Here is a 15510-nt window from a genome sequence, read left to right as displayed (position 1 = left end):
AGCCAGTTGGAGGGATTGGAATATCAAGTTGGTGTCACCTGATAGTGGCATTTTCAATATACCAGAGTTAGTAGGTGAGGGATTTGGTGACGGATTTGGCGAGGCCACGGAGGAGAGAATTGTAGTAGTTGCGTCCGGATGTGATGAAGGTTTGCATGAGGTTTGGGAGTTTCACATATCCCGCCAGGGTCCACCAAGCGTTGCCTCTAAAGCGCCAGATCACGGGTGTGCATCGCCTCTGTTCCTCAGACCAGGGCATGGGGATTGACCTCTTCACTCCGGGCCGGGCCGGCGAGCTGGAGCTGGAGGGTGGCCTGTGGGAGGACGAGGACTCGCGCTCCTTCTACGAGAGCCTCATCGACCTGAAGGCGTTCGTGCCGGCCATTCTGTTCAAGGACAGCGAGAAAACGGGCCCGCTGCAGGGCAAGGACGCCGGTGAGGGTGCGGAACGGGGAACCACGTGCCATGACGCTCACGCACACCCCGAAAAACACATAGAACTCAACGCATTCGTTAATAACATTGTGGCCATAAAATAATTGTATATAATTGGTGATATTTGGGCAATGGCCCTTCATATATTTATGTAAATTGCTATTTATGTGGAATGAAGAAGGACCATTGCCTGGAAAGCCACCTAATATATATTTTTTGTTTGTCAAGACAACATACAGTGCTCTTGACGATTGTGTTGTTTTTTTTTGTTATTTGTGCTTGTATACGACTGTCAACGCAGCAGCATCACCATATGATTTATTCGAAAACAACATCACTCTTGATCGCGCGAGTACGCTTGGTGTTCACGCTATTCTTATAGCACGAGGCCATCGTGAAGAAGGCGCTAATGCTTTACAGGCCGGTATCTTCTGCCAGTAGGGGCCGATGTTGCTTTGTGGTTTTACCCATTTGCAGACTTTTTTTTCATGTCAGCGAATTTGAATTGTGATGCCGGGACACACATTGCAGCACACTTTTTCTGACCGATGTCGCGAGCTCTTTCACATCCGCCGTGGAGCGTACCCGTTCTGACTGCTCCGGTGACCGTGCTAAGATTCCCGGACACATTGTTTGAGAATAGTTATCGCACTTACGATACGCACGTTGAATTGTACAACGCGATACGATTTGGATTTTTATATCGTGTCTGTGACTTCTTCTAGAGGTGCCGTGCAGAATTGGGGAGTGTGATTTTGATGCAAGGTTCATCGGTTGTAAAATTCACTGAAGTTGCAGTCGGGCATGTCGTTATAATAGTTTATAATAATTACATTTATGTAGCGCTTTTCATAAGAGATCTCAAAGCGCTGTACAGGACACAGAGCAGCAGCAGACATTCAGCTTAAAAATAATATAAATACATTTTAAGAATCATTTACTAAATGAACTAAAAGTTTAATAAGCGGAAATGTATAAATAGGTTTTAAGGCACATTTTAAAAATGTCCACATACTCAAAGATTGCTGATATCTCGTGGAAGAGTGCTCCATAGCCTGGAGGCTACACGGGGAACATGTCGGTCACCCATAGACCGAAACCTCGACCTGGGAATGCAGAGATCTGCATCATGCCCAGATTTTCAGGACCTTGGACATATGGGTGCAGCATGTCCACGATGTAGGCTGGGGCAAGATGGTTCACTGCTTTGTAAGTTAATAGGATTTTAAACTGTGTTTTATTCATTGCATGGAGGCCACAACGGGTGTAATATGATGTGAAGAAGGTATTCCGGTTAACACCCTCGCAGCCGCATTCAGAACATACTGCAAATTGATCAGCACCTTCTTAGTCATGCCACGGAGTAAGACATTACAATAGTCTACGTGAGATGAGATGAAGGCATGGACCAGCTTTTCTGCATCTGAGGCAGAGAGAAGGGATCGGATATGGGAGATATTCCGATGATGAAAACCTGAAGTCTTTGTGATCTTTTTAACATGAGCCTTGTAATTTTTATTGGGCGATGCAGTTCTCTCACTCGGCCACAATACTAGAAAAATACCCTTGACTAAAAATCAGAGTAGACACCATTACAGGAGAAACCGAAAACAGTGCACAAACATCATCTTTCAAAAATAATTTGTAAAGTTGGCTTCTACAAGTTACTTTTAAAACCATTCAAAGTACAACTATGTAACGGAAACAAACAGATTCAGCATGATTATTGCACGCAGTATGTAGAACTTTTTTCGCACCGTACGTAGTTCATCATGCTAATCGGAGGTGCGGGGGAAGGACAACAAACGTAACACAAAAAGCAGTTCTAAAGAGATTTCAATCCACATGTAAAAGTCCATTGCTCCAGTAGGTTCCTAATATCGGAAGGAAGAGCGTTCCAGACGGCTGCAGGAGCGCACATGAAAGCGCGCAATGCAGTCTTTGTTTGATGGTTAGCTAAAAGCCGCTGCTGCGAGCGCGTGATGTTAACAGACGAGGGTGTTTGTGTGGCGTGAGCAGAGGGCCGGGAGCTGGGCGGGATGAGCGGCGCCGAGGAGCTGGAGCGAGAGCTCGAGACGCTGGAGATCCTGGCCGAGGAGGCCGAGGTGGCGGCAGCGACTACAGATGACGATGCCTCGACGATGGGAGCCGGGCCAGAGGATGAGGTGGAGGACCCCGTCGACAAGCTCCTCAAGGATGATCCCGGTGCGTGCGGTACTTTTAAATTTAGATTGTAGTGGTTAGCGTTATGCTGTGCTACGAACCCGGTGACCCGAGTTCGATTCCCCATCATGGCCAACACCTGTGACGATTATTTGAACTGGTCCAGCTCCTCCCCTAGGTCGACTCAGCATCAAATGAGTACCTGGTTCAGTGTGTAAACATCGCCACTCGGGAGACAAAGGCGGCCGGGCGTGGTGTTGGCCACCCACCCCCTCGTGTGCCGTGCCGTCCTTCATAGCTGCTCGCTAACAGCACTTGCTCCTACAGTCTATCAAGGCTATTACAGGGGATCTTTGTCTTTGGTGTACATGTGGGGAGCAATAACACAGTGGTTGGCGCACTGCTACGAGCTATCTAAACCGGTCCTGGGCCTCCCCTACGTAGGTTGACTCAACATTAAATGGGTACCTGGTGCGGTGTTTAAACATCAGTACTGGGGTGACAAAGGCAGCACGCTGTGATGTTGACCACACCTCCCCGTCGTGCGCGGTATGGCCTTAACAGGTGCTCGCTTACAACACTAGCTCTAACAGTCTGTATATGGCTGTAAGGGGATCTTTGTTGAGTTGGCACACGCGTGTGTTTGTTTGCGGGGACCAGTGCTGCACACGAGTGTGCGTGCACGTATGTACATGTGCTGAGAGTCCGTGCGCGTGGCAATTCTGCAGAGCCGGAAGACGAGGAGGCGAGTGTGGCGAGCCACCTACGTATGATCGTGGAGGCCTTCCTACAGCAGCTTCTCAACTGCGTCAATCGGGACCTCATAGACAAGGTACAACGTACTGGTGCGCATGCTGCGAGGGGACCGTGCGTGCACGCCCAACGCACGCACGGTCCCCTCGGATCTCCGGGCTCGTGGCTCGATGTGCCAACGATCACCACCCCCCATGCCTGAGGTCAACAACTTATGAGTGAAACATATTAACGGCTAATGACTTTGTTGAACCCACTGCAATAGATACGGATGGCACTCAAAAAGTGACTGAATATTGGTGTGGTGGTACAACGCAACTGCACCACTGCACGGCCCAGGCAGAGAGAGAAGGCGGGGCTGCCCCAGCGGAGAGAGGGGAGGGGCTGCCCCAGCGGAGAGAGAGGGGAGGGGCTGCCCCAGTGGAGAGAGAGGGGAGGGGCTACCCAGCGGAGAGGGGAGGGGCTGCCCCAGCGGAGAGAGAGGGGAGGGGCTGCCCCAGTGGAGAGAGAGGGGAGGGGCTACCCAGCGGAGAGGGGAGGGGCTGCCCCAGCGGAGAGAGAGGGGAGGGGCTGCCCCAGTGGAGAGATAGGGGAGGGGCTACCCAGCGGAGAGGGGAGGGGCTGCCCCAGCGGAGAGAGAGGGGAGGGGCTGCCCCAGTGGAGAGAGAGGGGAGGGGCTACCCAGCGGAGAGGGGAGGGGCTGCCCCAGTGGAGAGAGAGGGGAGGGGCTGCCCCAGCGGAGAGAGAGGGGAGGGGCTGCCCCAGTGGAGTGATGGGGGAGGGCCTGCCCCATAACAGTGAGAGGCGAGGGACCGCCCCAGCATGCCGTGCAGCTGTGACTTGTGTTTGTTGTTTGCAGGCAGCGACCGATTTCTGCATGAACATGAACACCAAGGCCAACCGGCGCAAGCTGGTGCGGGCACTTTTCAGTGTGCCACGGCAGAGGTTAGTCGCACCAGCGCTGGGGTTCACCCGTCCACCCCGCCATCCCCCGATCCACTGCTGCGACCATGCAGTCCACACGTAGCCACGCGTGAACATTTACCGAAGGCTGCGACCTGTGCCCTGAGAGCGGGGTTTTGCAACTTGCCGCCCACAGGCCATCTGTGGCCCGTGAAGGGCATTTTGAGTTTCCCCCCAAACTATAGCCTGCTGAGAGCTATCTCTTGCTTAAACATAGATATAGATTAGTGAGATGAAAGTGAGGTAAATGGCGGCGAGAGATGCAGATTAGCGCTCGCGTATGAACGTTATGAGTTTTTGCCATGTGACGTCGTGATATGTAGTCACATGGCTCACCAGCAGTTTCTAATTATGTTGGCTGCTGGAAAATATTGCTGAAGGACCCTGCCCTGATGTTCGTTTTCACTGGGCATATCATTACGTTGTTGGCTGTGGCGTGGCACAAACACCCCCCCCCCCACGCTACGTGGTTACATTCCACGGGGAGTGGCGCTCCCTAGGGGCAGATCTGATCTAGAGCTCATGAAACACGGGTGCGCGTGGGGAGGCTTACCGTAATTCCATTGCAGGAGGTCGGTGTGACCGGTGGCCACCAGGGGGCACCAGCTGCATTTGCTCAGTCGTTTGCGATGCGCGGTGGTGGCAGAAAAACTTCACAAACGCTGCTCTGACGCCTCCACTGGCTCCACGCCCCAGAGCCGCCCTTCCCCGCCCCCCACCTCATGTGGGGCGGGCAGTGTTCATGCCGTGCATTCGCTCTTCTTGGTGCCACGCGTGGTGTTTTGGAGAAGGCTGCAATGTTTGTTCATTTTGCGTGCAGCCTGCCGGGGCGCGGAGAAGGGCGCGGTCGTTAAATTGGTGCCAGAACCGCGCCGGCGATTTGCGTTCAAATGAGGTTTATGAAGATTTCACAAGCGGCCTGGCCGTGTGCGGCGGGCGTGGTTGCTTGCGAAAGGCGCGCACGAATGTTCCTGACAGCACAGAAGAGAGGGAGCCTCTCTCACCGTGGTGGGGAGAGAGAGAGAGAGGAGGCATTGACATTGGACGTCTTCTCATACGTTTGCTCGAGAGTGGCTTGTGAGAGATGGTGCACAGTTCATCGTTTACGTGTTTACGTTTCTCCGTGTACGTTTCTGCATGTCATCGTTCCAAAACTAACACGGAGGACATGCCGTGGTCATGGCGCCCACATTTGCAATAACAATATTTGCTTATCGCACAAACAGCAACTACGCAGTTTGTTTGAATGCCTCCAATAACGCTGATGTTTGTATTTTCGTGTTTGCATGTGGGTTCATTTTCTCTCTGTGTTCTACTTGTTGCACATTTTCCAGCGTCATGGGGCTCTTGTATTGTTGGACTAAAAATAAAAACCCAGACTCATCAGTGCGGTAATCCCACCCCCTGCTAATCCACCGCCTGATGCGCTCCTGAGCGATAGTTCACGCCGCGTGCGTTAATCCACGAGTGTCCGTGATGTTTCCCGGCCAGCCCCAGGTGGCACGGTGGGTTCGCTAGGTCTTGTCAGATGCGTTGTCGATGCTGCGCCAATGCCAGGTTCAGTGGCTTCGTCTGATTCTCGTATGTTAATTTTTGTTAATCCAGAAAATGTCCAGCTCTCAATTCGGCAACATTTTGGGTTCAATTGCCTTGCGACAAATACCTCTAGAACAAAGCGCACAAGACGGTATGGTCACCAACTGGTGAGGGTATGAGGCATTCCAAAGGGGTCTCAATGTCATCTTGCAGAGGCTGATTTCTCACGTGTGGGGCTGATGATACCTTGCTCTCAGTGACAGATGCCCAAATGGGATTGTTATTCTGTCACGTGACATGCTGCCTATAATTCAATGGGCATTTGGAAATGTTTTGTTATACAGTAAAACCTTGGATTGCGAGCATAATTTGTTCCGGAAACGTGTTTGTAATCCAAAGCACTCGTATATCAAAGCGAATTTCCCCATAAGAAATAATGGAAACTCAGATGATTCGTTCCACAACCAAAAATATTCATGTAAAAATGATTAAAACAAAATACCTTTTTATATTTTTATTATTTAAATTTAATATAAAGTAACCAAATGTGTTAATTACATTTAATCGTGGCTGGTGTGAGGGAGACGAGAGAGCGGAGAGGAGGAGGAGGGTTATTGTGTAGGACGACTTTCACTGTCAGTAACGGAATCACTGCTATCTGTTGGCTCACTGGAATCTTTTTCTTTTTGTGCGACTTTAACAAGGAACCTATCTAATGACACTTGCTTTTGGGGGCCATTGTTGCAGTACAGTTACTAAGGAACAGTCACTACACTTGGACACAAAATAAAAAATGCTTTACGCACAGACACGTGGTCACAACACTATAGTAAACAGTATACGCTCGCACGGATGTTCACTATACGAGTGAGTCACGCCAACTGAGACCGAGCATGGGAGACGTTTACCCACAATCCCAGAGCGAGAGAGAGAGGAAGTATTGGCTCAGTTGTGATCACGTGACACTCGGCAGACAAAGCGCATACGTACTACTCGTATTGCAAGACCTCGCTCGTGTATCAGGTTAAAATTTATTTTAAAAATTTCCTCGTTTTGCAAAACACTCGCAGACCAAGTTACGCGCAATCCAATGTTTTACTCTATATGAATAGGCCAGGAGGATTTTGCCATTGGGAAGTGGCACGCTCACACTCCAGCACCCCTCTCACCCCCTCTGCCACCTTGTGATCCGACAGCATTGGGGCTTTCTCTGTACAAATCGCATCTCGTGCGAAATCGATGTAAGCCCAGGAAAGACGCTCGGTAAATAAACAGATCCAGTGTTTGAGGAGAGGATTTGCCTACACAGAATGCCTGCTAATAGCCACTCCAACAACAACCATCTCGGCAAACTTAGCAGAGAGACGTGGCTTGCTAAACGTGTGTGTATGTGTGTGTGGCCCGGTAGGTGATTGACCATGTTTGTGGTTTGTGGTGGGTGACTGTGTATATGCATGCCTCCCGGTGTGTGCGGGTGTCCATGTGTGTGGCCCGGTGGGTGACTCCCAACGTGTGCGCGTGTTCGTGTGTGTGTGGCCGCCACGGTCTGCCCCTCCTCCAGGCTGGACCTGCTGCCGTTTTTCGGTCGCCTCGTGGCCACGCTGCACCCGTGCATGCCGGACGTGGCGGAGGACCTGACCTCGATGCTCAAGAGCGACTTCAAGTTCCACGTGCGTTACTGCTGCCCCCCGAGCCAGCAGCACAGCCGAGAGGGGCCGCGATGAGTAGCCCCACAGCTCTCCCAAAACAATTCGGGACACGACGCACAGTGGAGCCCCCATTGTGGGTCTACATGCGTTGCGTGCGTACGTACGTACATACGTACATGCGTGCGTACGTGCGTACGTGCATGCAGGGCTTCGCACGTGCGTGTGGAGTGGTGGTGCAGTGGTTAGTGCACCGCGCTGCTAACTCAGTGACCCAAGTTCGAATCCTTCTCACAGCCAACATCGGTGACGAGTATCTGAACTGGTTCTGGGTCTCCTGTAGGTAGATTCAGCCTTAAATGAGTACCTGGTGTGGTGTATTAACATCAGCACTGGAGAGACATGCTGCCAGGAATGGTGCTGGCCACCCACCCCTTAGTGTGCCATGCTGGCCTTAATAGGTGATTGCTGACATGGCTTGCCCTAACAGTCTATTAAAGGCTTTATGGGAGATCTTTGTCTCTGTATGCACACCACTCCCTCTTGTAACGTGCTGGCATCGATCGGTGCTCTCTAACAGCGCTTACCCCAGCAGTCTTTCTTGGCTATATGGGGGATCTTTGTCTTTGTTGTGGCAGGTGCGGAAGAAGGACCAGATTAATATCGAGACGAAGAACAAGACAGTGCGCTTCATCGGGGAGCTCACCAAGTTCCGCATGTTTCCCAGCAACGAGACCCTCTACTGCCTCAAGGTGGGGACCAGAGCAGCTTGTCCTGTACCACACACACCACACGCACACACACCACAAACCAGTGCCACACAAACCACACAATACCCCAAACCTGTACCACACACACCACACACACCGTAAACCAGTACCACACAAACCACACACATACCCCAAACCTGTACCACATACACCACACACACCACAAACCAGTACCACACACACCACACACACCACAAACCTGTACCACACACACCACACACACCCCAAACCTGTACCACACCCACCACACACACCCCAAACCAGTACCACACACACCACACACATACCCCAAACCTGTACCACACACACCACATGCACACACACCACAAACCAGTACCACACAAACCACACAATACCCCAAACCTGTACCACACACACCAAAGACAAAGATCCCCCGTAAAGCCTTTAACGGACTGTTGGGGCAAGTGCTGTTAGCGAGCACGGCACATGAGGTTAATGGGTGGGCAGCATCACGCCCAACCACACACACATACATACCCCAAACCTGTACGAGCATTTCTAACCTGTACCACACACACCACACTCCCCAAACCTGTACACCACACTACAAACACATACCTCAAGCCAATACCATACATCGCATGCCACTAACACATACCTCTAGCCAATACCACATCCCACACACGCCCCAATCTTGTCTCACACTCCAAACTTGTACCACACATGACACACAGAACACATAGCCCAAGCCTGTCTCACATCCCCACATCAACAAGTCTGCATCACACATCACAGACGCATGCCGCACACCCCACAGCCCACATCCCAAACCTTTGCTAAATCTCACACCTCTAGCCCATTCGATCCCCCACATCCCACATTCCACATTCAAACTCGTCCTCCAGCTTACAACCCACACCCGAAGCCTGTTCCACGCCGCATCTACGCCACACCGCACGCGTGATGTGCCACCCTGTACGCATGCATGTAGATGCGTGCGTGCGTATGGTACCATTTGCCTGAGTTTCATAACTATCGTTTGGGGCCCATGCCGGACTCCATCAGGGTGTGCGGTCTTAGCCCGGTAGGGTTACACAAACCACACGGCGAGCGCGTGCGGGAGGAATGCGCAGTGCTGGCGGACGGCCATGCGCGGCCAGCGTGCGTGCGGCGGTGATTAAGTGCGCCGGCTGAGAAAACGCGGTGCAGGTGTTCAAACACTGTTTGACCGACACGGGCAAAAGCGGGGGGAGCTTTGGTGGTTTGGTAGAGGTGGGGGGCACGGGGGGTGCGGTGGCTCGGCCATTAGACAGGAAGACCACAGTCGGCATCTTGAGCGCCATAGCTGACATGAGCACCGAGCGTTCTCGACGCGTCTGGGTTCCTGCCGCTTGCCGGGCAGAGCAGCGCTTGTGTGTCTGCGCGCGCACGTGCGACGGGTGAGTGGACTGTCCGTGAGTGGGGGCCATGCCGCAGCTGCACCGATGTCTGATCGCAGAAGTTGGGGAGATTAGCACTGTTGACTACGTACATTGCGAAAGAAGTTCAGCATACATACAGCCAACCCCGTAGGCTGCAGAGTTTCCAGAGCAGTTTGAACTCTCCCTCAACTACGTGTATATACATCTACGGCTTTTTTGTCAGTCCTCTTCCGGATGAGGGCCTCCCCCACCCCCCACCACAGCTTGCGGATCATGGGGTTTAAATTTTGATTTAAAGCTTTTGTGACTGCAGTAATTCATATTCTTAGTTCTTTCGGTAAAGTCACGTTGAAGGGAAACTAAGAATATGAATATCATGGGGTTTGTTTGACCATACTTCGCTGTGCAGGCCAGTGCGAGTTGGTGAAGGCGGGAAGCTTAGAGGTCGGAGCAATGAATTACAGAACAACAGTGCTGCAGTGTGGGTCCCCACATAGCCCCGCAAACCCTATGGCGACCTGTTTGTGCGTGTAGTCAAACACGCTCCGGGCTCAATCCCCATCCGTCTTCGCGTTCGAGGTCTGACGAAATCGGCACCCTCTTGGTGATTTGGTCACAGGTCCAGCATGTTATTTGTCATTAATTCATCCAGGAAAGCCGTAATGAGTCACCAGACTTTTTCCCTGCTATTACATCGGAATGTTTAGCCAATTCCTTTTAAAATAAAGGAGTATTTTGCTGCATGTGGTAGGAATCTTGAATGTCTGTAAAGAGGATAACAATTAAATATCCCCACAGCAGTTCCTCTCTGCAGCTGCTCAACGCTGACGTAACCAGGTCTTCCGCGAATAAAGATACAATGCCTCTCATTAGATCCTTTACCTGGATGTGAACCCAGGGGTCTCAACAGTTGATGGCTCAGAGCTCTGACCTCTGAAAGGTCCACTTGGCGACCCCTTACCTGGTTTATAAATAACAGACACATTAAACAAAAAGGACACGCACAAATGTTTACTGAAATGCAGCAGCAGCCATGCGTGGCTGTCAGGGGCACTCGGTAAAAAAACAAAGTTGGAGAACCCACTGCCTTGAGGGAATGGAAAATAAAGCCCTGTTTGTCAAAACGTGACGGTTAAACATTACACCAGCAGCGCGTTAGCGTGTGGAATTTAAATTGGAGCTTTTTTGTCCAATGTGACTCAAGTCAGTGAAGCGGAGATCTCCGCGGCTCGTGGAAGGGGGCGCTTGCCCTCGCTGCCAGTACACCGAGGGGCACTGCGGGCGCTGATAACGAAAGCCCGTCGCACTGCCGAAAATGTCAGCTGACAAGTGACCTCTACAGGCGGCGGGGTTGGGGGAAGGATGTACGGGCGCACCCCAGATGCATTCGGTGTAAATTGGAAAACTTTACCCTCTCTCTGCAGAGAGATTCCGCGCTCATCCTAGCCGAAGTGTCTACATGCCCCCTGTGGGCACGGATAAATTCGGACCGTCATTTTGAGTTCCTCCGGGTGTCATGTTTTCATCGCCTTTAGCCAGATCTGCTAGATAAGCCTCATGTTTGCATCATCGAGTGAGATGATCCGTGAGCAGAAGGTTGAGCATAAGCGCCCCCTTGGGTGAACCGGATCGCAGGTTTTGCAAATGGTAATTAATTTGAATGAACTGTCGGAGTGGCCATGCACGTGGTTAAAAAAAAACATCCCCTTGTCCTGGTGTGAAACGCCACATTTTGTTCAGATGATGTAATATGGTTTCCTGGTGTTGCGTGAATAGCCCATGCTCGGGCTATAGTAATGTCCGGGCATGCCTGTGCATACATGCGTACGTGCGTGTGTCTGTGCATGCATGCGTGCAGATGCTGCTGTCGGACTTTTCGCACCACCACATCGAGATGGCGTGCACGCTGCTGGAGACATGCGGCCGCTTCCTCTTCCGCTCGCCCGACACGCACCTGCGCACCAACGTGCTGCTGGTGGGTATTGCCCCCTTGCCCCACCACCCGATCGCTCCCTCGCCTGCTCGCTCGCCCGCTCGCTCGCCCGCTCTCTCGCCCACTCGCTCTCCCGTTTCCTCGCCCGCCCCCTCTCCCACTTCGTTGTCCGCTGGCTTGTTCTCATACGCCAGCTCACTCCCTCGCTCGTTCGTCTGCTCACTCACCCACTTGCTCCACCGCCAACCGCTTCTCGCGCTCCACGTCCCCCCCCCCCCCCCCCAATAGGAGCAAATGATGCGCAAGAAGCAGGCCATGCCGCTGGACGAGCGCTACATCACGACGGTGGAAAACGCGTACTACCACTGCAACCCACCCGTGGTGGAGCGCACCGTGCAGCAGGCCCGCCCGCCTGTGCATGAGTACGTGCGCCGCCTGCTCTACAAGGACCTGTCCAAGGTCACCACCGAGCGGGTGAGCGGTTCGCCCCGTTCGTCCGTGTGTCCCTAAGTCCACGTGTCAGTCTATCCGCCCATTCCTTCATCTGTCTAACTGTCAGTCCGTCCATCGACTCCACCTTGAGCTGCTATGGTGTCTGGGTCTTAACGACAACCACACCGCAAAACAATCCTAACAATACTCTCTGGTTTTTTCGGTAAAGTCACGTAGATTGAAAAAAGAATAAAAGAAACACGACGTTTCGGTCGCAACACAAGCGTCCATCATCACCTGATGTTGCGACCAAAACGGCGTGTTTATTTTAGTACGGGTTCCTGCAGTCACGATAGCTTCAAATAAAAATCCAAACAATCTCTATAAATGATCATAAATCCATTAAGTGCATGCAGACTGGATTTTTTTTATCTAACAGTGAAACACACAGAATGTGTGATGTCTAGATAGCAATATGCATGATTGTAACCCATGGGATCGTTCTTCCCACCATGCCTCGCATGTCCCATGGCATCGCCGCTCAACCGTGTATAATCCACAACAGCCTTGAGTTATAGACCCATTGGGATTAGGAATTGTGTCTGTATTATTTTAGGCGGCCGTAGGACAACGCAAAGCGTTACATGGGGAGGTGAGTATGGCGGGCGCGTACAGATAACGGTGGCCACCTCACCTCATGGCGCTCACCTGTGCCCGCGTGGCACCCCCCCCCCCGTGCCCCGCGCACCGGTAAGAGCAGGTGCTGCGTCAGATGCGCAAGCTGGCGTGGGGGGACCCCGAGGTGAAGCGGTACGCCACCAAGTGCCTGGTGAGCGTGTGGAACGTCAAGTACAACAACATTCACTGCGTTGCCAACCTGCTGGCGGGGCTGGTGCCCTTCCAGGAGGACCTGGGCGTGCACACGGTGGACGCGGTGCTGGAGGACATCCGCCTTGGAATGGAGGTGCGTTTGTTCATTCGGCGGCCGCGCTGGCGGCAAAGGCGGCGCGGGAATAAATCCTGGGCGAGTCACGAGCGATCGTTGGGAGGGTCGTCCATCGGGATGTTTTGCCGGTTCCTGTTTAACGCGTGACTTTGTGAGGCTCGTTCCCCTGCAGCGGGGGTGGGGGGGGGTGTCACTTTAACGCTCGTTAAGATGATATTTATCAAAGGTTTCCCAAAACTTGGCGATTACTTGGCAAAGCCATGGAGCAACATCGCCCCCTACTCGTAGACTAATGGCCATATGCCAGCCAGTGCAGGGTTCACCTTACGCCACACAGGGACAGCTGCCACCAAGGGGTTCCATACCGCGCCGCGTGGGAGGCCCAGTATCGGTATTGAAGCACCGAGCGACACTTGCTGCCGCTCTTCTTCCCCGGCCAGATCAACCATCCCAAGTTCAACCAACGCCGCATCAGCAGCGCCAAGTTCCTGGGCGAGCTCTACAACTACCGCATGGTGGAGTCAGCCGTGGTGTTCCGCACGCTCTACTCGTTCCTCACGTTCGGCGTGGGCCCCGACGGCGTGCCGGGGGCCCTCGACCCGCCCGACAGCCTCTTCCGCATCCGCCTCGTGTGCACGCTGCTCGACACGTGCGGCCAGTACTTCAACCGCGGCTCCAGCAAGCGCAAGCTCGACTGCTTCCTCCTCTACTTCCAGGTCCGTGCGGGGGGTGGTGGGGCGGTGTTGGGGATGCGCGGGGTGCTGGGTGTGTGTGCGCTGCAGGGAATATGTGCTTGTGTCCTGTTGGGGCATGTGGTTGTAGCCGGGGATGTGTGCGTGTTTGGGTGTTTGGTTGTAGCGTTCGCGTTTGGTGAGCGGGTATAGTGAGCGTGCGGTATTCTGAAACATAAGTGCGGTTGTGGCGTACGTGAGCGCGGTTGGATTTGTGGCCTGCGAAACGATCAGTAAAATATACGCTCGTTTCCACCCACCTACACGCACGCAGCGCTACGTGTGGTGGAAAAAGACCCAGGAGATCTGGACCGCGACCAACCCATTCCCCATCGACGTCGACTACCTAATCTCCGACACACTGGAGCTGCTGCGGCCCAAGTTCCGTCTGTGCGCGTCGCTCGAGGAGGCCATGGGGCAGCTGGCAGAGCTGGAGAGGGAGTACCGCTCCAAGCTCGGTGGGTTCCCCGGCTCCACCGTGGCCCTTGCAAGGGTGCCCCCCTACGGTGGGCCCTGCGGTGGGCCCTGCGGTGGGCCCTGCGGTGGGCCCTGCGGTGGGCCCTGCGGTGGGCCCTGGCAAGGGCCCGGCACGGAACGCCTGTTGCTCACGCCGGGCTTCTTGCGACTGCTAACACACTGATGGGAGAAACTTCTTCATCAGCAGCAGCAACGATGATCAATCCACTGCTGGATGAAGGTCTCAACCAGCTGTCATCATCATCATCGCTCATGGTCTTGCGTTATATCATTCCATCCAACGCCTGCACGTGAGCTGATTTCATCACGTATTTCCTCCTGTGGCTGAAAATTCAACGTTAGCCTTGACTACGGAACATCATCTATTCGAGCGACGCATCTTAACGCAAGCCCACTTACTTTTCTTAACAGTCAATGAGATGCCTCTAACTTTGCATATGTTCTGTAAGCCGTCTGTGCCTCTTTCCCTCTGCTGGATGCTCGAGTTCCCAGCATGCAGCTGGAGTCGTTGTTGAGCTCGCTGGGCGCGTCGTCCGTTCCGTTCACATTTTCCGACCTCGTGCTCTCTCGCGCTCTCTCGCTGTCTCAAGGGCTGGACGGCGGTGGCGGCGGCAAGACTGGTGGCTCGGACGTGCTGGGAGGATCATCATCTGGGGTGGCCGACGAAGAGGACGACGACGATGATGAGGAGGAGGAAGGAGCGGAGACGGAGGAGCAGTCGGCTAACGAGAGCGACGCTAACGACCAAGACGATGAGGTAAGGGAGGAGGGGCGGTGTTGCTCGTGTTGAAGGTGGAGTGTTATTGGGTGGCGGCACTATTTGTGTGCCCCGCACCTACAGGGGATCCACACGAGCTGATGTTGTTTTGCAGGACGGGACGGATGAGGAGGAGGACGAGGATGACGAGGAGGAGAACACGGATTACATGACGGATTCCAACAAGGAGAACGACACCGACGAGGATGGAGGGGTAAGGCCTGAGCGTGGGCCCTCGCACAACGCTTACACGCGTGCCATGCGCACCCCTCGTACAGCCACTCACGCATTGCGAACCCATCTGACCCCACGACCCCCACCCCCCTACCGCGTGGGCAGCAGGTGACAATGAAGGACGGTGGGGGGCTGAAGCGCGTCGCGTGCGCCGAGGATGATGAATTTATCTCGGCCTTCGACAAGATGATGGTGGAGAATATGCAGGTGAGGACGCCCGGCCGGTTCGCCTGCCCACCCGCCCACTCACCTGCCACCTGAAATCAATCCCCGAGCCCACACCAGGTTTTTCACTTGCCTGGCACTGCCCGAGGTGGCAGAATTCGGGTGATAGAAACGGTCGTTATCAATC

General features: G+C 53.5%; 1 protein-coding gene across 2 annotated transcripts in view; it reads left to right on the top strand.

The window, feature by feature from the left end:
• The window catches only part of UPF2 (UPF2 regulator of nonsense mediated mRNA decay), a 33238-nt gene that overhangs the window by 6397 nt on the left and 11331 nt on the right, over positions 1-15510 (top strand). Inside the window, exons 5-18 of one of the 2 annotated variants that reach the window (XM_032963474.2) lie at positions 250-435; positions 2455-2640; positions 3327-3430; positions 4211-4296; positions 7412-7520; positions 8135-8248; positions 11507-11623; positions 11870-12055; positions 12774-12977; positions 13400-13675; positions 13965-14148; positions 14758-14924; positions 15040-15138; positions 15267-15365. In XM_032963474.2, coding sequence (XP_032819365.1) covers positions 250-435; positions 2455-2640; positions 3327-3430; positions 4211-4296; positions 7412-7520; positions 8135-8248; positions 11507-11623; positions 11870-12055; positions 12774-12977; positions 13400-13675; positions 13965-14148; positions 14758-14924; positions 15040-15138; positions 15267-15365 — 2117 coding nt within the window. Of the gene's footprint in view, positions 1-249; positions 436-2454; positions 2641-3326; positions 3431-4210; positions 4297-7411; positions 7521-8134; positions 8249-11506; positions 11624-11869; positions 12056-12773; positions 12978-13399; positions 13676-13964; positions 14149-14757; positions 14925-15039; positions 15139-15263; positions 15366-15510 lie in introns of both variants that reach the window. The other variant, XM_032963473.2, reaches the window with a different exon arrangement.

Source organism: Petromyzon marinus, chromosome 30 (assembly GCF_048934315.1).
Source record: "Petromyzon marinus isolate PM22_M1 ecotype Great Lakes invasive population chromosome 30, UKy_Petmar_22M1.pri1.0, whole genome shotgun sequence".
Classification (NCBI taxonomy): Eukaryota; Metazoa; Chordata; class Hyperoartia; order Petromyzontiformes; family Petromyzontidae; genus Petromyzon; species Petromyzon marinus.
The sequence above is the reverse complement of the archived record's forward strand: the minus strand, read 5'-3'. Positions and strand labels throughout refer to the sequence as shown.